Source organism: Pangasianodon hypophthalmus, chromosome 27 (genome assembly GCF_027358585.1).
Source record: "Pangasianodon hypophthalmus isolate fPanHyp1 chromosome 27, fPanHyp1.pri, whole genome shotgun sequence".
NCBI lineage: Eukaryota > Metazoa > Chordata > Actinopteri > Siluriformes > Pangasiidae > Pangasianodon > Pangasianodon hypophthalmus.
The window spans coordinates 14,147,594-14,171,001 of NC_069736.1; the positions used below are offsets into that span (position 1 = coordinate 14,147,594).

At 39.0% G+C, this 23,408-nt stretch overlaps 1 protein-coding gene across 4 annotated transcripts in view; it reads right to left on the minus strand.

The window, feature by feature from the left end:
• The window catches only part of doc2b (double C2-like domains, beta), a 149,357-nt gene that overhangs the window by 97,208 nt on the left and 28,741 nt on the right, over nucleotides 1–23,408 (minus strand). For all 4 annotated transcript variants that reach the window (XM_053230355.1, XM_053230357.1, XM_053230356.1 and 1 more), the window contains 2 exons: nucleotides 14,473–14,571; nucleotides 14,176–14,346 (listed from right to left, as the gene is read on the minus strand). In XM_053230355.1, coding sequence (XP_053086330.1) covers nucleotides 14,176–14,346; nucleotides 14,473–14,571 — 270 coding nt within the window. The remainder of the gene's footprint in view (nucleotides 1–14,175; nucleotides 14,347–14,472; nucleotides 14,572–23,408) is intronic.

The following is a 23,408-nucleotide window of genomic DNA, read 5'->3' on the forward strand; positions in this document are numbered from 1 at the left end:
TGCCTGGTTGCCACATATCTGTCCCAATTAATTAGAACTGAATTTCTTATAGCCTGAACATCTATTTTCTCAAAATCCTTTGATTAAACGAGAGCATTTTCCACTATGCAAACAAAATGTAGCAAAGGCATTTAACTATGTCCTCGGTGGGAAGCGTCATGAGAGATCAGACAAAATTCTGTAAACACGGAAACACTTATCTCTATCAATACATTCAAAAATGTATTCAGATTTCAAGTTTAAATGGGGCTGTGTCCCAACTAACCAAATATTATGTCTAAATAACAGGCAACATTGATGTACTAACATAACTGTTGTGCCGGCGTGACGTAATTATCCGCTGATGTTAATGTTATTGCCTCAGTATTACAGAATTGTTATGAGAATTTAAAAAAAAATGCGAATAAACACACACTTATTTCCTTGCGAGCGTAGGGGTGTAAGGGATGGGGGAGGGGAATGGAAGTGCGTGTGTCTCAGTGCTCGCAGAACTGAAGTTCTCTCTCTGCATGCTTGCTTTGATGCTCCGTACTCGCAAATACCTTTGTGTGCTCACAATTTATGGCACCTTATGCTCATTTTGAATGACCGTGCTCGTTGATGCAGTTAGCTCGGCCCCCCTCGCACTCTCTATTAAAGGTGCTGTTTAAATTCCACAGCCTGAGTTGTCTTTAATCTATGATTTAATGTTCACATAACTTAGGCTATTTAACATCACAGGATGCATTTTTATTCACTACAAATGATATCTGCCTACTGCAACAGCACGTAGTGCCCCGCCCCCAAGCGCTTTCAATCAGAGCAACTCAACAGCTGCATTTCTGGAACAATCTATTCAAGCTACAATAAATGTATTAATGTAGGATATCAAATCACCCACCGTGTTTAAAAGTTCTGTTATGCTCATGTGTTGGAATACTAGTGTCTTGCTATGATTTGCAAGAAATAAATCAACACTGCAGCTGTCACCAAGGTATCTCGGTTAACCAACACCAGGTACAGGTCTGGGTTACACATTTTAGACATTTCGACATTTTTCCCCAAAACTGAGAACATTTTTGAAGGAGCTTTTTTGTTTCAGTTTAAATAAATGTATATTGTAACACACAAACAGTTATATATACTCTAAAACAAATACACAAACTCACTCATTCGCTCTTGCACCATAAATAAGTTCCAAGCAGATGAAGGCTTGCTACAGATGTCCTAGTAGTCTGAGTGTTTAAATGCTTCACATATTCATATGTACTCAGGAAGTGATTAAGGCGTACATTCATTTCTGGTCCTCAAGTTCACAGCAGGAAAGTGAAAAGGTCCTAATTTGGCTTCATTATTCATTCAAATGAATTCTAAACTGAAACGAATGATTGACGATAATAATACAGAATGTTATTATAATAATATTAAGATAGAATGAAGTATTTATCGAGACGGTTGATATCTAATTCCTCTTTTAACACATTTAATCGGAATTGTTAGGTACTTTTTTGATGTTGAATACTCGATGCTGATTGGCCATACATACTGAGTGGATTGTGTATACCTGCTATAACATAATAACAACAGGAACTTGTGTCATGGAGGTGCTGTGGGCATAATTTAAGAGAAATAACAACACGTCCTATCCTATCCTATCCTATCCTACCTTTTATTCCTTACTTGTCAATAGACATTTAATAAATGCATGGCCTATATGGCTATAAGTATTATGAAGTCGCACAGCTCGCAATAGTGAAGCAAAGAATGAAGTTGTCTTCATAACAGCAGCACATCAAAAAGCTGACCTTCTGACACCAACACAAACAGACTCTCTCTCCTTTCTTTCTTCCTCATTCCTCTCTCTCGTTGTGGCATTAGACACATAGACATTGAAGTGGTCTACAAACAAAGTGTGCCTAATCTGAGAGTTTCTTGAAGCATAGTGCTTGCATGTACAACCTTTAATCTTGAAAAGGGATTATTGGCAGTGTCAGAGAAGGATTGTGATGCTGGGGAAACACAAATCTGGCTTGCTTTTCAAGTCACCCATGTCACAGTGTTTATAGAAAACAAACTAGAAAGACACATTAAGAAAAAAAATCATTGCACGAAAAAAGAACAAGTGATCCGAATAATCTAATCATGCAGCAAATTACCCAGACGAGTGCAACATTCTAACACTCTTCTATTGTTGTCTACTGTGTATTTTTACGATGGTGTTAGGTAAGGAAATGAACACTTTGGGGGTGTGCTGTTATAGGAAAATTAATTCATTTTAACAAATGAAAGCTACAATTTTTGTTACTGGAGACTCATCTCCTTATAAAGCCTAACCCTAGAGTCACCATATGAACTAGAAAAACACAAAATATAAGTAAAAGCTGAATGATAGCCTTATTCTAAATGGACTTTTATCATGCTAGAACAGCATTGCTTTCTTCACAGTTCTTAATATTCAAGTACAGCGAGTGATCTTATTTATTTGTTTATTTATTTAAACACAGAGTTAATTAATGAGAGAGGCTGTAGCTGGTGTTCTGGATAGTGCATTCAATTATAAAATCATGACAAAACATGGCTGTTTGTTTAGACTCTCAATAGGAGATTAATTAATCGAATTAATTAAGCATCAAATAGGTCAGACAAATGGATTCGTGTATTAAAATCTGGGCAAATGGCCAAAGTTTGCGTTAAACTGTCAAATATCGCTACTGAATATTTCTATAAACCAAATAAGTCCATATCTTAATGGCAACCTTAAATCATTTCCTTTTCTCCTTGGTGCTCTCAAGGGATTCGCAACCTGCGGTGTCCCCTCTGGGAGGTTACAGGGCAACATGACTCATCTGAGCAAGTCACCGTAGGGAATAAGAACAGTTTTTGCCTACTGGTTATTCTCAATTTTCAGGTTTCTTTTCTCTCTCGCTCTCAAAAACACTTGCAGTTGCTACCACTGAGAACACCTCTGATACTGATTTCAGATTTGCCAAGACGCCCTCCAGGATATAATTAATCATTAGGAGATGATTCATCAAAACTGGGGAAGAATAGCAGGTGTGAGTGAACAAGAAGGATATTGCTCTATCGCGCTGAATTTCAACAAACACTAATTAACTGCAAGGGAAACAATTATTGTTCATCATTTGCATTTTATGGCAATACAAGGCTCAAGGGTGATGTTATGCATGTCTTCTGTTGCAATTCTTCAAAATAATTCTATATCTCAAATAGAGATGCATCAATACCAATACTGGTATTGAGTATTGGTCTAAAAACATGCTCATTTATATGTTAAAAACAGCTCTATTACCAATATCCAAAACCAGTTGATACTATGTGACATAAGCCTAGTGACAGAGATCTGGATGTATTTTACCCCTAATCAAATGATCATATTTTTTTAAAATATAAAGCATCTTCCTAACTTAAACATAAATCTCAGCACAAGGAATGAACTGCTAGCTAGGCATTAACATCCCTACTTGCTATTATACTGCCACATTATCCAGTCTATGTTTACGTGATATTAGCACGCACATGTGCACTATTCATGGCCGTTATATAAACAGCACGGAATGTATTAGCATTCCTAATCTCAACACAATATATTTCATTATAACAACCAAAATATGTAATGATATGTGTTGTCTATGTGTTAACTGAACCGCCATTATAATGAGGAAAGAATAAGAAGGCACACGTTCAAGTCACAGTAAATGAATGGGGATAAAATACAGTTGGTGGATGACCGTGACAATACCGAAGCTCAACAGTGCATTAGACAGGCGGTCTGCTCTTTCTCAGAGGGTCATCGGTGAGTGTAAACGGATCTGAGCTCCCCGGGCCGAGCAGATTAATTCTGCTGCTTTGTGTCATAATGTCACGTTCATGAGAGGAGGCAGGTAACATGCTGTGCCTGTGGCAAAACCTCCATTATGAGTCTCCAAGCAACCAGAGCCCCCTTCCTTAAAAGAGCGACTGTATCAAACATGGATCAGATACCCGATCAGAGGAGCTCTGATAAAATACACACGCACGCAGTAGGCAGGCCAAGGTGATGTTATCGCTGTCAAAAACTAATGACTTCAATGTTGTGGGTTGACAGTGATTGCTAAAAGAAGCAAGGATTGAGCAGCGTGCGTAGGAAATCAGCAAGCCGAATCTGCTAGCTCAGGGTGAAACGAGGATGAGCTATGGCCTTGTCTCAATTTGATGTTCGTAGTCAAAAAGAAAAAAGTGAAGCCACTGAGAATGTGGATTAACTGCAATAGAAATGATTCCCTATTCCTAATAAATACATTTATTCAGTAGTTTGACTAGAAATACTAAACACAAGTATGAAACTAAACTGCAACACTTTGATAAATCGATATGTGCAGCTCATATTGAAAGCGCTAACTGCACGTTGTAAAGCATGTAACGAGCATTCAATGCCACGTATCATCGGCAACCAGATACTGGAATCGATTTGAATTATGTTTATCTATTGATCACATTCTGGCGTTTGAAAGTGCGGTGGGACTACATTAAAGTGGGTTATTCAATTACGGTTTGTAGGGAAACTGGGTTCCCATAGATGGACAACCAAAGAACAACAACACTGACTCTAAACAAACCCTGACAGTAGCTTAGTGAGCAAGCTAAATATGGGAAATAGCTAAGAGACCTTTTACCTTTTACTCTTATTGGTTCAGAAGCCCTGATGGTGTATAAAAGATGGTATGGCGAAGTGACCTAACCCAGCATTGAAGAGCCCTGAGTTGCTAAAACCTTCTTCCGAAAAATGCTTATCACATGAACGACAAATCATACAAATTTCCATTATTTTTTTTTCTCAAACAAGGAATAGATGTAAAAGATAATAGTGTGCAGGAACTTGCACAACCAAAAACACACTAACAAACTATGTTTGATGCTAACAAGCTGCTACTGTAGAGCAAGACCCGCCTCTGGGGGCGGGGCATATATACGTTCTAGAGCACATTTAATTGGACGATCATTTTCCTAGAACAGGTACAAAAAGGTCTAAAACACCTAAAACACTTGTCAATGGTATCTGGTTTCTGGTATATGGATCTCAAGCAGATTGGATGGCCTGCCCAAGATGGCCGCCAAGGGGACAGACTTTACCAGAAGGACAAAAGCCCTATCTAGCAACCAAACTCCTTCATATACCTGGGCACCACCCAAGTATAACCTATGTGTAGGAAATGGTGAACTGGAATCTAACACAACTATTAAAAAAAATCTCTCCTGTGATTGATTTACTGTCAAAATGCTTCAGGCTGCGCTGCAAATGATGACCACATCCATCAGTCAGGCCCCAGTCACGCGCTAGGACCAAACACACAGCTCAGTCATCAGAGCAGAACACAAACAGCACTTTGTGTTAGAGAGTCTGCATAAACAGGGAACTGCCCAGTTATGGACCGGCGATGATGGATAGAATGATGGATAAATGGATATGAACATGCCACGGGGCTCTTCACTGATTTCGCATCCATTTAGTTAGCACTAATAAATCATCTATCATTGTAAGCAAAGTTTTATGAATATTAGAAATTATTCTGGTCCTCAGGAAAAGAATGAATTCTAGTTGTAAGATTTATAGGCAACCCAACAAGCCGCTCCTCCAAATACGGTGCAACTGAAAGATTTATAGGACTCGCTGCAGGACGTGAGAAATGAATCCTCAGCCAGGGTGATTTTAGCCCTTAGTCCAGGTTAATTCCTTTCTGCCTCATCAAAAATGAACAGATTTTCCTCACATTAACCTTGATCCACCCGTGGCTTGAAACCATGACCATCTATTATTGTATTTTTGGTATTTAAACTACAGCGTGTATGTAGTGTGTGGATTTCTCTTGAAGGTACATAGTGGCATGCTCAGGAGATGCTCGAACTACTCAACTGTGAGGCTGTGCTGTGGGTTATACTTTTAGTCTCAGTGGCACAGTGAAAATGATAGTGTTTAAACTCTATCTTCAAGGATTTGTTGTTGTATTTCATGCAGTATTGCTATTTGGCAGCCAAAAAAATCCAAGAGGTATCTATTGCTATCTATTGGCTTAAAAAGAAAATTATTGGTTGGGTTGAAACAACATACAATGTTGAATAGCATTAAATTGGAGCACCACCATGGAAAATTCAGCACAGAGAATAATTCGAAGCCATAAGTGTCTAAGTATCTCATCATCAAGGAGAGCCTTAGAGAAAAAGCGTCAGGATCAGGGGTCAAACACTCGCACCATAGTTAGCATCTTACCCACCCCATTCATTAAGAAGCTGCAATCACTCCAGTCCACTAACACTTTTACGACGCTCCTTCACATTATATTACATGTGGTGAGATGATGCTGTGGGCTGTTTTTTTCTGAGGTATTATGTGAAAGATTTATTTGCTTGGAAGAAAAGACACAAAGTCATACTTGCAACTACAGCATCCAAGTGTAATGGAATGAAATGAAAGGTGAAGGTTGATTACATCCTATTATGTCAGTAAAACAGAGTGATGATTGAGGAATTCATTTGTTCTTTACAACACCATTACTGTTACCCAACACCTTGAAGTGAGTTTACAAAATATAACCATCACTTGGTACCACAGTGCACCACGGTGTCAAATACCTGTATCTGTATCCGGATATAAACCTGAAATGGGTGTGGCCTAAATCTCTTTTTAATTAAATTAACTCCAGTATGTCTCTGGAAAAGACTGAAAAACACTGGGGGGGAAACAAGAGATGTAGAAATGCTACATCTGAATTCTGGCTCTGACAGTTCCTCAACCTCAGCTACATCACACCAGTTCCTAACTCAGAGTTTTTACTACTACATGGACAGATATATAGATATAAATAAGCTATATAGATATACATCTACTTTTCTGTATAGCCATTTTGACAATGGCTGTTGTTTTAAAATTGAAAAATTCCATTGAATCAAACTGAACTGAAATATACTACAGAAAAAACGTATCTTTTTGTATTTCCGTCGTATTTTAATGTCATCTGACAGCGTGACACATCCTTTCTTTTTCCCACATTGGTGGAAAATTGGTTTTCCATTGGTTTTCCTAACTTTACGCTCTCTGAAGGTGAACTGAGGTTCTCGGAGTGTTGCCGCTTGCCGTCGCTCGTCTGTTCGATCCTAATGAGGATACGCATTTAGCCTGTTTAGTGACTCATCATGGCTGCCATGTTTACGCATCGTTAGACCTCCACTTCCTCTCTCTCCCGGAGAAGAGGAAAAGCAGACTCCGGATCTTTCACAGCCATCTCCCCTCGCTGCACACGCGTCGCCTCTGTGTGCAGCTAATCAGAGGAGACTGCAGCGGTATTAATTACGGCTGTTAAGAGACACCCATCCGATCCCCCACCATGCTAAAGCTCTTTTTAAAAAATGCCACTGGTTAGTTGCTTGTCAAACGTTCGCAGCTGTATTTGCTCTGGGTTTTGTTTGTATTCCAGTTCAAGTGCAAATGGTAGGTCATTATAGTGTGACACAGCCAAGCTGTATTGGCAAACTTCAGACTTAATGTGTGTTTAACTGATTTGATTTCTAAACATGGTGTCCATTATAAGTAGTATAAGCAGTCACCTAGGGCCCCAAGCCATCAGTGGGTACTGTAATAATGTAGAATTTTTTAAAATAGTCAGTATTAGCTAAAGGCCACAAAGTTTCAAAAACAGTGCTGATTATATGGCTGAAAACATTTGTAGTAGAAACATTTTGCAAACTCCTCTGTCCTGAAGACTTTCCAACAGAGGAAAACTACCACTATATTATTACATGCTAATTCTATGGGTTTTTTTTGCAAAATCTTAGTATGGTCCCATATATCTACTTAAGTGAAAGTCAAAAAGTATCTACATTTAAACATACTCAAGAGTTCAAGAGTAAAAATAAATATTTTTATCAGAAATGAAAAGTTCGGACACGAATTCTTATTCACGCTATCAAATATTTATTAAATATTCTGCTAACTCAGAGAATTTGGCTAGTTGGTTAATGTTTAATTAGTAACGTTTAGCAACAAAAACAAAACTAGCTAGCAGATTTAACAAGCCTAAAGCTAACATACCTCAGCATGCTTCCTTGGCAATTTTTTTTGGTTTTTGTTTGTTTGTTTTTATGTAGAATACAAAAGAGACAACGTCCTGTACGTAGTGTTGGTAAATCCAGCAAAAATGAGCATTAGCTCAAAGATCAATTAGCACAGTTGCGTGCAGGTTCATTCGACATTGATGTGAATTTAACACAACTAACTGGAAAAGCAACTAGGGGAGCAAAATATCTCATGGCATTTGGGATTTGAGTACTCTGAAGGTTAAAATGTAAACATAAGAAGTAAAAAAAGTATATTTTGTCAATCGTAAATTTACTTGAGTAAGATTAAGCGTATTCAGTTTCAATAATACTTGAGTAAAATATAGTACTTAGGTACAGCAATGAAGAACAATTCTTCAAGTATTTAATCAACACTGATGAATATAAACCCATAAATCAGCACTACTGTCAGAGCTGCTGTTATAGAAAATGAATCAACACTGTTCAACTCAACAGTGCTGTGGTAGCAAAGCACAAAAGCACCAGTGTGGCGTCAAGAACAAATGAACGTGTTATGCATGAGAAAGCACATCTTAATGACAATCATAATCATAATCATAAACATAAACGTATGTGATGCAATAATGGCATTTCCACATCCAGGCTCTTTAACTCTATTGCGCTGATATCAGTGAGTTCCTGAGTGGCTGCTGGCTTGGTAAAATAAGAATGATTAATGGCAGGACAGCAGAATCAAATTGACTCTGGGTCAGAAAGCTCCGAGTTGGTCCACTTGGGACTGATAGTGGCAGAGACACATAAAACTCAAGAGCAGCTCCCAGACAAGCATTGGATTAACTGGGCTTTAAATGGAAGTGCTGCCGACTGACCGTGTCTGGAGCGTGACTGTATTGGCTTTGAGGGCTTTTTGCGGAATCGGAACGTTCCGATTTCAATTCCCGGGGCACATCAAGGTGGATGGGACTAGGACGGATTTGCAGGATTGACGCGCCACTCAATTTCTGGGATATCTACACGAAAACATGCATAAAAAACATGCCATCTTGGACGTTATTTGTATATTTGCTAGTTGGCTTAAGTAATAATATTCATATTTTGATGTAGTTGCCTACGACAACTACAAATTTGGTGCAAGTTGAAATTTTCAGGCATAGTACCTAACCACTTAATGTGATGAAGAATAAAGATTACAGTGCAGAGGATTGGCAGACTTGTACTGCGAAAATTGACAACTCTACAGGTATCTTCCTGAAAACTTTTCGGAAGGCAAAATGGACACATGCGACTTCTGAACCAAGATTCTCCTTGTCAAGTTCAGTACATAAACAGCCGACAGAAAACCTCAGCAGAGCGCTCCTTTCAATAAATAGCCGTCCAATTTGGACAAAAGCTCTGTGCTGTTTGACCATGAAGAGCAGAACGCTTCTCATTCAGCTCGAATTCCACAAATCATTCATCACGCCATGTGGCTGCTGCCAACGTGCGCGGCAACATAGAAATGGCAGAGAATGATGAACCGCTGTTATGTAAGTCAGTGAAATGAAAAGACGCAAACTCTGAAAATGTCAAGGTAGATTAAATAAATGAAGGAAGAGGGAGGGCGGTGTGTGTGTGTGTGTGTGTGAAGAATGGCCGCCAGCTTTTGAGAACAAGGAGAAGGCGGAGGAGTGCAGGAGTCAGACGGACCCACGCTGGTGATTTCGCTTCTGGCCATCAGCCAAGTTGAAGGAGGACTCTGCATCACTTCTGTGATCATTTTTATGTTTTTTTTTTTTTTTTTTAGTCTTTCTTTTTTCTCTCTTCTTCCTGTCTGCGTCACTGTCAATTTAATGAAAGGCAACACTAAAGCTGAGCTGGAAAAATGAAAAGATATTAAAAGCACATAAAAATTGAATGGCTTGCTTGGCAGAGCCATAAAGCAAGCAAATATAAATGAAAGTGGAAAAGTTAAAAGTTTGCCAGTCTTAATTGGTTAACTTGCAATAAAACTGCACCATATTTAAAATATATGCAGGTGTAAAAGCTGAGACGAGTTCTGCTCCACTAGCTGCCTTCTACCTTATTATGCTACGCATAAGCAAATCCAAATGTTAGCTGTTACTAGCAAATCTGTTTACACATGTCTTGTAATGAAGTACAAGGAAACAGTTTAGCTCCACATCAGACACATCAGGTCCTATACACGGCCCCTAGAGCTAACCAGACTGCTGAAATTAGGCTACTTTCAAACTTAACTCTGGTCATGAGGACTTTGTGTGTTGCTAGTGTGACTTTTAGTTAGTTAGAATAACTTTTTTTTACTTACACAGTGCTGCTCGAACTCAATTCTGGTCAGATTCATTTTCTATAACAGCAGCACGCACAACCGTTTGGCTGCAAAGCAAATCAGACGTTTATAATACGCTCGTTGTCAAGATTAGTTATTGTAAAAACTTACACTGGGGCTTTCACTCCATGTAAATAGATTCTCAAAACGTTTCCTGTAAGATGATGTTTATTTAGCATTTATGGAAGGAGTCTCCAGTGGCAGCTCTTTGTAACAGTCAGAGATAAAGCTGCAACTTTAGGTTTTCCACCTCAGGAAAGTCTTCACGACAGACAGCATTTTGTTTTGTGGCAGAGAAAAAGAGAGGTTGCCAAGGGAAGGTCTGTTTATATCTGTTATAACGTAAGCGATAAAAGAAACTACGCTGTTTTGCAGATGTTTCACAACATGCAACTTACTATATGCAAGTAACTATAAACGGATAAAAACTGATAATACATGGGGAGTATTGGAATATTGGAAAGGGAATATTTTTTCAATTCAACATATAATTCTCCTTATATTCACTCATTTACAAAAAGTTTTTACACCTGCACTCCACATTTGTTTTTCATGCTTCCATGCTCAACTTGTGGCCTGATTGGTCAGGAGGTTAAAAAAAAATACTTGAAGTCATGCTGTGCTTTTCGAAAATGTTGTTTCGTAAATTTTCTCAACTTTCAAAGCTCCACTGTGACCAAAAAACATAGACGGCAGCCAGACACATCTTTTCGTACTGCAGAACAACACACAACGAGGAAAGCGCTATCCGCCCTCTTCCGCATACATGACCTCATGGATGTCCTCGATTGACTAGTGTCGCTGTGATTGAGAGGGGAGAGAGAGAGAGAGAGAGAGAGAGAGAGAGAGAGAGAGAGAGTATGCCAGCCCTCCCTCACAGAGAGCATGGCCAAGCAGCTTTTGCTATCTTGGACTCCCAGCTACAGATGGCTGTGGCATCATCGGGATTCGACTCTCTCCGACAATCTCTGTTCTTATGCTTTTTTTCTGGTTGTGCCATTTGAAAGTCCTAGATGGTATGCTTTTTAAAAGTGGCTGCCACTTCCCATAGGACTACGTGTAATACGTGAAGTGTGAAAGCACATTTAGGCAATAAATTAAAGACCTGCCTGTTTAAGAAGCAGAACGAGTACATGCCTGTATACGATATACCTCATTATGAAGTGATTAATGAGGAGCCAATGCTATATGGTCCTGGAGAGAATTCACCCGGAACCGTAAGTGTAGTATCCTTGAAGCACGCACTATAAAATTAGCACTGTATGAGTGGAGATGAATGGAGAGAAATGAGCAATTCCAAAAAAAAAAATGGACCCATTTCCAGCACCAGCTTGAAGTGTAATAAATAAAATGCTAAACTGTCTACAATCAGATATTTCCTTGGTGCTACATAAACATGAAGAAATTTACTGCCATGATGCTGAACAATGTGCTTTAGTCTGCTATGAGTAGAAGGAGTCCTCTTTATGAAAAGCATATGAAGAGAGTACAGAGGGAGCTGTAGAAGTGAGCAGTACAAATTGGACAGAGAAGCAAGCCAGTGCGCACACCATCGCTCTGCAAATGAAAGCTAATTGGGCATGTACGAGTGAGTGGTTTGGCAATGTCCGTTCAATAGCGACGGGAGAGAGAGAGCTTATTAGAGAAGCACAATAAAGGCAAACTGTGGTTCATTTACATGTAGCTGACACGAGGAATAGCGTGCATGTACACACACTGACAATCATGCAAACACACACATGGGAACATTTGGAAAATAGCTGGATGATTCTTGAAAATGACAAAAATCTCTAATTCAAAGCTACAGTGTTTCATTCAATTCTGCCTGAAACTTTTAAGGTACAAAGGATAAGAGCGCTTCTCTCACTAAGCACGTCAGCTTCACAAAATGATACACACCATTAACTTTATTTTACATGAAATGCACTTCCCTGGTGCGGCTCCCTGCAGATGTAACACATTTACATCAAGAACATAAAAAGATAAATTGTTCTGTTTTGAAGCACATTTCAACCCTTACTAGATTTATTTAAAAATTTCATGTGAGGAAACATTTTCAACAGTGATAATTTTTTTTTTTAAATAAACAATGATACAGTGTGGAAGCCTTGAAAGGTAAGATAAAAATAAAGTGTGTTTGTGAGTCATATTTTCACTTTAATTTTTCTGCTTTGATAAGCATAATAAAATATAGGAAAATTAATTTCTCGATTTTAGCCATTGAGAAACGAAATTCCTAATCAAAAATTGACAAGATGCACCAGAAGGGTAATGTAAGAAAAAAAAAAACCCAAGAAGCCATTGAGAAACTGTGTGTTATACCAGTATTTATAACTCTTGAATCTTTCAGAGTGGTAAAAAAAATTTGAGGGGTAACTAAATATTAAGAATAAGCATGTTGTACCAGTTTCAGCCACAAGGGGCAACTGTTTGTTTCCTCTTTAGTCTTTGAGAGTGTTAAAAAATTGTTAGAGGTAGCTAAATATTAACAATAAGCATGTTGTACCAGTTTCGACCACAAGGGGCAACTGTTTGTTTCCTCTTTACCCTTTGAGAGTGTTAAAAAATTTTTTAGGGGTAGCTAAATATTAACAATAAGCATGTTATACCGGTAGCTAAATATTAACAATAAGCATGTTATACCTGACCACAAGGGGCAAGTGATATGTAAAAATTAAACTGTGGATAGAGCTTATCCTGCATTCGACCAGGCCTCGTAAATCATAACCCGACCTCCGACTAGGAAAATAACAAAGAAAACACCCCCTCAACTTGGAATTCCTACTCGGAAACTGTGAATTCAGAAAGTAACATCAAATCAACATAGCTACTCAGATAATCAACAGTAAACAAAGTAGCACTTTTTACTTTTAAAATAAAAAGTGTTCTGCTGTGTATATAAGTATACTTTAGATCAATCAACATATTAGCTTGTTAAATCTATAACATTGACTTTTGAGGAGGTCAAATCCGTCGCTCATCACAGTTAGCTGGCTAGTTTGTTACTAACAAAACACAAACATGGACGCATCCATGCTTTTTTCCCCACTTTGTAGCTCTAACACATGGAGGTCGAAAATAATTCCAAGCTCCGATTTCCCATTTCTGAGGTAAATCGAGCAGAGCATTATTTCAGAGGCTAACATCTACTAGTTAGCTACTAGTTAATAAATGTAGCCACCTTTTACACTTTGGTGCCTTGCGTAAACAAGTATTGCCTTCCTTTTGAGGGATTACTACAGCAATGGCTAATAATGCACAAAATGCTTCATATACATGTAGGCCCTTTTTTCGTTGTTATTACCACTATTTTGCTCAAACCGCTAGGAATCCTAAGCTTGATTCGAAAGCTAGCAAACCGGAACAAAGTTGCCTGAAATGGACCCACAGCTAGTACTGGCCTGGATCTATATTACATATGGTGCCCTAATATGCTACAGGATAGCTAAACCATGATCAATATTGTACTACAATATTTAATATAAGTATAATACTTAAGATATGTTCCTATACCTGCTGCATTCATTCTGATTAGACATAAACGATTAAAGTGCTCGTTGCTAGCAATCCTTTTCATTTGGTTTTAGCTGAAGAGCTAGGAAATCCTTCTACCTCTAGCTGGATGAAGAGACTAAGAAAGTTCCTGCAGCTGAGCTCAGGCAGTTATATAAAGGTGGAATGATACTGTCCACCACAGCACTAATTTACAATGTAAGAGCCACAGGCTATGTGGAAGAGAGATAAGCTGGGTTAAGTGTTTATATGAGTGTGTGTCTGTGTGTGTGTGTGTGATTACTCACACAATGATGTGCGGCCCTGGTCTGTGTCTTCATCCTCCGGGGCGGGGGCCAGGCTGCTGCGCTCGCTGCCTAGACTGGAATGGCTCTCTGACAGGAAGCTGGCTCGGGATGGGCTGCTCAGGATGGACTGCAGGGGCGTGAGAGCCACGCTCCCACTCGACTCGGACAGAGCTGATCAGGATGAAGGAGGAAATATGGATCGATTTCGAATAGTTAGATAAGATTTCCTGACATATGCATACAACATAAAACACAAAGGTCTAGGCAGGAGCTGTTGGAGCAGGCTTGTAGAGTTACCCGAGTTTCGTCTTTTGATGCTCGCAGAGACAAAGGTCTTCCTGTCACTACTGGCATCACTGAGCTCGGAGTCACTTCCATCACTCTCACTCGAGTCGACTGTAGAGACAGAAAGAGACAGACAGAACAGGGTGATGGAGGGGAAAAAAAATGTTGCAGCATTTCTTGATTTGATCGACTCTTCGCAGGAACGTAGAGCAGAGTATGATCCTAGCAGGATCCCTTGTTGTCTGCTAGAGCGGTCAGAATCAACAGTACTGTGTGAATTTACATATTCACACAAGAAGAAATCCAGAGGCTTAAGATCCTGTGTTGCAAAACCTAAGTCATAAATACATGTCATTTATTCAAATTGTTAAAATTATGTTTGGCTCCTGTTATTAAATACAAAAAAAACCCCAAGAACACACTTGGCTTCTTAGGTCCTGGCTTCCTAAAATGCTTCTACATAGAATCCTCTCTACTAAACACCGAAAGGAACAACTGAAGAACCCAGAAAGGTTCTAGATGTGTCCTACAAGTCATATTAAATACAAGTAGGTAGTCTTCAACAGCCACGCACTGGGAATATAAACAGCTATACAAGTGCATTATACCCCATGTAGTGCACATATATAGTGAATAGTAAGCCATTTGGGACTGTGTTGAAGTTTTAATTAAACAAACCCCTAAAAGACTCCTAGATAAAGAAGAGTTTGAGGTAGATTTTTCAGGAAAGGTACTTTTTAGCTAAATATCACTGACAAGAAACCATTTTTGTTAATATGAAACATTGAAGATCATAAAATTATGAGATTTCCGTTGCTTAAGAAATCAATGATTTCAGCTTCTGTGTTTTATGTGATACAATCACGTATTATAGCGCTACTGCGAACGAACACTGTGTCTGCGGGTCATTAATTAAAATTAAAGCAATATTTAGAGAAAAAGATATTCCTAGTGTCTCCCGATATACAGAAATGTTCCAACTGTTCCCATGACATGAAGGAATAAATCAACACACTAGAATGAATGAAGGTGGCATTAGAACAGTTCAAATTAACCTGAATGAATTCATTGAAATGAACAATGGATGAAGGTGATGAAAAATGAAATGAAATAGTGCAGAAAGGCAGAGAGAAAGCGAGCGCGGGAGACAGGAAGAGAGATACGCATTAAAAACACGCAACGCTAATTTTCCCACTAATTTGAAAGATTCCCTGTTAAATTGAAAAAAATTAAAATTGATGTTTGCTGCCCAGGACTTATTTTTTTCCATCACCATGCATGCTAATGAAGCACATCATCAGCTCCCAATTTGCTGTGGGAGAGCCGGCACTATGAGAAAGAAAAAAAAACCAGATGAAACAACACAAAGAGGCAGAAAATGTGAGTGTGATTGCCTCCTTCAACCCTTAATTTCATTCCCACCAGGTCTCGCCGGCAGACGAAAGCAGAGGCAGCTGAGGGCCAGGCAGAGACGCCTGCATCGTTATACCAGCACACGCCTTGCACCCATCAGTGGCCTGTGACCAAGCTGAAAATTCAAATGTTTATTTTTTTATTTATCGGCGCATGAAGAAGGCAAGCCTGACAGCACCAGAGCTCTGGCTCTCGATTTTCTGCACCCCATCTGCCGTGGTTTCAATCAGAGCAGAGGAGATGGGAGACTCTCACTGTGTGTGTCTGACTGAGATTTACGCTTCCCCTGCCTCCCTTCTTCACAACCACACTCTTGTTATACGCACAAACACTCTACACACACACACACACACACACACACTCTACACACACACTTATGCTCTGTGAGATACCACCTGCCTCTCCAATCTGGCTTGATGGATTCAGCCAAAGCAACAGTGACTTCTGGCTTACTGCTGACTCACTGTAACCCCTTCTGCAAACACACACACACAAACACACACATACACGCAAAAATTGACATGATGAGGTTCATCATTTCTTTCTTTTTTTAAATAACCAAATCTAGCAGAACATGAGAAAACAGATCTGTAGAGCTGGAAATGAACTCTGTAGGAAAATAGCGGTCTAGTGAGAGCCTCAATAAGGAAGCAGTGTAACTGAAAGAGCAGTTTGTGCCACTTTTTCCCCCATTTGGTCACCAGCCATCTCTACTCTATCATACGACAGCTACCAACTGTGGATTCTCATGGTGCGTACTCGGAGGAAAGCGCTATCCGCCCTCTTCTGCATACATGAGCTCAGAGATGCCCATGATTGGCTAGTGTCGCTGTGATTGACAGAGAAAAGAGAGAGTATGTCATCCCTCCTGCCCTGAGAGCACTTTGCACACTTGGCTCCTGGCCACAGATAGCTATGGCATTGTTGGGATTCTGCAAGTCTGTGAGTTTGTCGCAGATGCTCCAATGTATTCAACAATGAAATTCTTGTCCCTTTACGACAAAAAGCAAGAATAGCACTGAAAAACAGCCAATGAGAGCCCGACGGAAAACCTGCATCCCTCATCCATCTATTTTATTGACATTGAGGGAAAAGCGTACGCACAATAATATTGCTTCAATTTTTTTTATTATTTGTTGTAGTTACCTGTCAAGCAGCAACAGGTTCATTAGACCTCTGATATAGTGGCCACCAATGTTTTTTCTCTACTGTCAACAGCCAAAGAAGAAAAAACCCTACTCCCTATTGACTTTTCCAAAATAGCATTTCAAATTTGATGTGTGTTAAAAGTCACATGCTCCAGTTGGTTTGGATATGTCATGGTGGCACGACATAACTTGATACTGTAACACTCATGTGCTACTCATTCCCTAATTCTACAGACATTGACCAAGGGTACATCTGGACACAAGTGGGAGCGATAAATTAGATTGCACAGACAACAGGAATGATTAAGAAAAACGGACAAAACTGAGAACAGGCACAGGTTCACCGAAACTGAAGAGCTGACGATTGAAAAAAGATAAGATGACGTTTTTCCAATCCTCGACCGTCCAGTTTGGGTGAGACTGTGCCCACTGTAGCCTCAGATTCCAGTTCTTGGCTGACTTGAGTAGAGCTTGGTGCTGGGTGGTCTTCTGCTGTTGTAGCCTGTGCACCTCAAGGCTCAACGTGTTGTGCGTTCTGAGATGCTTTTCTGCTCACCACGGTTGTAAAGAGTGGTTATTTGAGTAGTCTTCCTGTCAGCTCAAACCAGTCTGCCCTATCTAATCTGACATCTCTGATCAATTATCTTATCTCTTATCTCTTATTTTCCACTCGCAGAGCGTCCACTCAGTGGATAAGTTTGTTTTTCGCACCATTCTGTGCAAACTCTAGAGATTGTTGTGTGTAAAAATTCCAGGAGATCAGCGGTTTCTGAAATACTCAAACCAGCCCGTCAGGCACCAACAACCATACCATGGTCAAAGCCAGTGAGCTCATTTTTTCCCCATTCTAATGTTTGATATGAACATTTACTGACGCTTGGACGAATTTATAATTGCATGAATGAGCAGGCGTACAGGTTATTAAAGTGGCCTGTGAGTGTATACTATAGTTATCACATATTAGCCTATTTTGGGCAACATTGGAACTTTCACTTTCATAGTTTCAGTTTATTTTCTCTAGAAATTAAGCTCTGAATAGGTACAGTTTGTCCTTTCAAAGGACTACTTTGTCACATGGAAGAGCATGATTTATGAAAGTTATAAGAGAACAATTAGGAAGAAGAATTCCATTGTCCTAATCACAATTTTAACCTTAATTATAGCAATATACCAATGACTTTAAAAGTTTTCTCTGCCTACGCCTTCGGCTTTCACAAACAAGGATATTAACAGCCGAAAGCAACAATGGGAGGTGTATTCATCCCTTTCCTTTCTACTTTCCTTAGCCTTCTGGTATTGCCTCCTTCAATCACATTATAGTCATGACAGCAGAGGCCAGGGTGCAGAATGAAGAAAAACTCAATAGTGCTGGAGGCTATTTGATTACACTTTTCTCCAATTGAAATGCCTCGTGTGTATCGGATTTATAGTTAAAGGTCTTGACAAGCATGATGATATGACTATGTTAAATCAAAGACTAGTGCCAAGGAGATAAAAAAGTGTAGTGTCTTAGTTATTTACACAGACACAGTGAAAGCAATGGTGTTAAACTAATGTAGATAGATATGGAAGTGAACTTAATGTCAGAGAACTAGTCAGTTTCGGAGGTCTTTAATGGACAATAGCATTTGTATGTATAATAAAAAACTAATACACCATCTACAGTTATACATATACAAATACAGAATGTCAGAGAAGAATGACCAGATTAGTTTAAGCTGACAGGAAGTCAATAATAACTAAAATAACCACTCTTTACAACCATGCTGAGCAGAAAAGCATCTCAGAATGCACAACATGTTGAAACCTGAGGTTGATGGGCTAAAACAACAGAAGACTACACACCGTTTCACTCCTGTCAGTCAAGAACAGAAATCTAAGGCTATTATAGTGGACACTGAAACTGTACAGCTCAAGATTGTAAAAACATTGCCTGGCCTGAGGAACATCGAATCCTGCTGTGACATGCAGATGGTAGGGTCAGAATTTGGCATCAACAGCATGAATCCATGGACCCAACCTGTCTTGGGTCAACAGTTCAGGCTGGTGGTGGTTGTGTAATGGTGTGGGGAAAGTTTTCTTTTCACACACTGGGCCTCTTAATACCAAATGAATGCCACAAGCTATCTGAGGATGGTTTCTAGCCACCGGCATCCCTTTATAGCCACAATTTATCCTTATAATAGTTACATCCAGCATAATAACGCTCCATGTCACCTATTATTATCTTTTACAGTACATTACTGTCACCACTGCTCCACAAATGCCTGAATGAAAGCACATGAACCAAAATATGTCAGTGAGATCTGCCATTATCGTTTCACAACCGTTTCAACAATGATGTTTTTTTTCCCATTAGTTATTTTTCAGCCTGTTTTTCTCTCCCATTGATTCTTTATACAATATGTTGGCTTCTCATAAGTAAACACACACCCCTATGCCTTTAATCTACAGCCCTTTGATCATACCTGTATGTTTCTATGCCTTCATTAGATAGCTCTATTGGCCAAAGCCTGATTTTCTGTCAATTTACTTTAAATATATCTATATACAAGAGAATAATGCTAGAGTGATACAAATAATCCCTGCTGCTACAAGTCACTCTCCAAATAACAGTAGATTACTGTAGCAAACAGAGTACTAAATGTAAAAACACCTATTTTTACGCAACAGTGATAAACTTATTGATTCAACTGAGTCATTTTAGTCATTCAATCCAAACAACACATACATAAATGGCATCTAACACTACCTTGCAAATGCAACTTGCACACAAAAGTAGTTGAAATCTATCGGAAACGTTTCACATGGTCCAGACAAGTGACAAAAATTGACAGAGCTTTTAGGTGACTGCAGTTGGCTTGGTACCATTCAATTCATTCCTAAAAGCAATTATGTGTCATTGTCATGCCTTGAAAAGAATGTTTAAGAGGTACTGCTTTAGTTAGCATTTACATGTAATCTTTTCCTGTCATGACTCCAGACGCTGCTTGCATTAAAAGACACAATTTCCCCCTGGAGTTTGGACCAATTTGCTGGGCTCTGGTTGAGAAAGATCTAGCATGCAATATGGGCCTGGTTGATTGTAGGCACATTCAACCATCAATCTATCATTTATTGGTGCCTAGAAACCATCTGTTGGTTGATATTTAATATTAGCATTTCCAACACAGATAGTGGCTTGACCAACTTACCACATATTTCCTAAGCAATCGTAATTTTGTATGCTTGCTTAGCATTATTTATCAAGATAGTGGCGATGAACCTTCTAAAGAAGTTGCAATAATCCCTGAAATCTAAACTACAGCCACATCATGTGTTCAAATCCAGACTTCAGCAAAAACACTCCCACGCAGCATCTAGTCGCTCTTATTCAAAAGCTTGATGCAATGCAATGTACAGACAGAGTACAGACAATCTCTAATACAACACAAGAGAGTACTGAGCACTGGCTGGCGCACCGCCTCTCTGATAAAACCACAAGGCCACAAAAAATAGATCTGCGGCTTATCTGTGTGTAGTGATATTTGTACAGGTCTTCAACCTTCCTGTCTTATCAACAGCCTAATGAGCCCGCATTACCCTATGCAAAGCCCATCAGGTTAGCACATTACCATCACAGATCTGGTGTGGCAGCCAAATGCAAGATGTTCATGCAATTCTGATGAGACCCATCTAAAACATTTACATAAATTTAACCTGATTAACCCACGAGCATTAATTCACGAGACTCTCCAAATGGAATACGTAGGGCCAGTCCAGCCAAGATGAAGGGCCGTGAGAGAAAGAGAGGAAAGAGGATGCTAAGAGCTACTCGAGAGCCCAGATTGCTTCTACAAACAATACCTGGTAGACAAAGAGAGCTTGACTGATGATCATGTTCTGAGGCATCTCTATACGAAAATAGTATCTCTAGCTGAAATTATGAAAGCAGACATCTCAAATGAGTTCAGAACTTACAATCAAATTAATTTGCCAACACCCAACATTTATTGATGTCGAGACAATATAATCTAATACTGTCGAAAATGCTCTGGCCTCCAGTCACCAGATCTGTCCCAATTAAGTCCTACGTCATACAACAATGACTTGAATGTGTCACATTGTCAATAAAGCTATGAGAGAAGATGTTAATGAATGTGTGTTTGAGGTAACGTTGCTCTAACCTGTAGGTTTGTAAAGGATTTATCTTTTTAGAGTAATGTGTAACATGGTTAAAATAATCAAGGATTATGGCGTAAAGCAAAGTTACAACTGAAGTTGATTATTTTCCAATAATCATAAAGTGTTTTGATCTTTGTTTAATGTCACAGCAATTTGCCAACAATTACAGTTTTTACAGTTTATAGTTACATTTAATGTTGTGACACGTAAACAGTCGTTAAACACCACCCTCTCTTCTTTTCAGTCAGTTTGTACGGTCACTGAGAAACCACAACGCCCTCTGTCTCGGAAAAGTTACAGCTTTATCTATGAAGTGCTGACGATGGAGACTCCTTCCAATAATTCAAAATAAAAATCCCCTTCAGGAAACTTCACCGTATCCACCACTAAACAGGCTTTTTAAAATCTGTTCATGTAGTGTGTCTACCATACAGGTCCCTGCGTAAGTTACAGACGTGTCAAGAAAATTAATCAACACCTCCTGACCAATCAGATTCGAGATTTCAACAGCAGTGTAGTATAACTATTTAGGCCACAAGATGCTATGAGAGCAAATGCCGATATTTTTTCTAATAATGTACATTTATGTAGCTATTATTACACTAAAAAGAGAGAAAAAGCACATTGTAAAGCTCTTCATGAGTGTTATATTTAAAATGAAACCATACAAACATCTAAATAAAAGATATGATAGCTCGATGGCTTTACACCGTGCCACTCGCTTGGTTTTAATGTTGTCTAAAATTGCACCATCATTGTTTTGACAGTGCAGTGAAATATTGACTTCAGGACTTTCAAAGCCCCTGGGTAACTGTCTTCAGACACCTCAATGAATTCAAAACTCATAATGCATCGCTCTAGCCAAAAAACACGAAAAGCAAAATGTTGCCTTTGGGGTTTGACAATAAACCCCAGGACTCTCTGTTTTCCCAATCCAAACCATGTTGTTAAAAAAGTGAGCAGAATCAATCACTGTCTTTTCCCATAACATAGGAAAAGCAAATATGAAAATATGAAACAACAACAGGTTTTTCAAATTCACACAGGCTACTATACAGGCTATCATATACACTTGCAACTAGAAAATGAAGCATTTACTGTTTACACTTGGACATGTTTAATCTGGACCGTCGATGTTTAAAAGACTCCAGATCCCATAATGCCACTGTGACAATAAATTCCTCTTGTCCACCATTCCAACCAAAGACCACTTAGGCTACGGGAAAGTGTCTGAGCTTGTCTAAGCTAACGTAGCTATCCTCTGCCTCATCTTTATTTATAAATGGCTCTTGATATTTACTGTAGTGATCAGTGTATGATTAAAAACATGATGCCCATATGCCACATGTTAAGCACTGTGAAAAACATGGAGTGTGAAAATAACACATGCGTCGCTGTCATTCGAACAGAACAACCAGCATATGTGTGTGGGCATGTATGATGACGAGCTGTATCCATATTCATATCACCTGCAGTCATTTTTAGCATTAAAACTTAGCAAAGCCTGATGTTTTTGGGTTGAGGTGGAAAAAAAAAATAGCGTAGCTAATCATTCATCATTCCTCAGTATTAGCATTAAGGAAATTAAAAATTTGTTCTTTTCCCAGTCTTCTGACTAGTTCACATTCAAAGTTCATACTCTTTCTGACTAGAAATGTTTTCTACTTTCAAAAAAGCTTTACATGGCTTCATTTTAGTGCTGCCATGGCTAGTATACGTTCCAAGACCTTTTTAGATGAACCATGAAGATACACTTATATTAATATACTAATTAAATCTGTGTTGTTTACATTCATATTTCAATATGAATTAAATAGAATTTAAAAATAATCTGTTCAGACTAAATGATGGTGAATGACTGGCATGCAAAACTGCAGCACAACTAAAACCCTGTCATAAGTGTAAGTGCACGCAAGGATGCGATTAAAATATATTTCGTTCTAAACATACAACCCACTTCAGGAGCCACATGTCATACAGCTGGAACTGCATCTGGCTCCCCAAAGCACATTTAAAAACTAAAACCTCTTCTAATCTGTTATGTTATAATGCTCGTGGTCCACGACAGCCAAAGTTGGTGCAAAATTGTAATCCCTGGTGCAGCAGCTCTCTGTTGCTACAAATAAGGAACAACACAGGAAAATGATTAGCACATGATGCACGAAAGAGCGACTGGATTTCAATCTGTGCACGTAAACATGCTTTCGGTATAACTACAGTGCG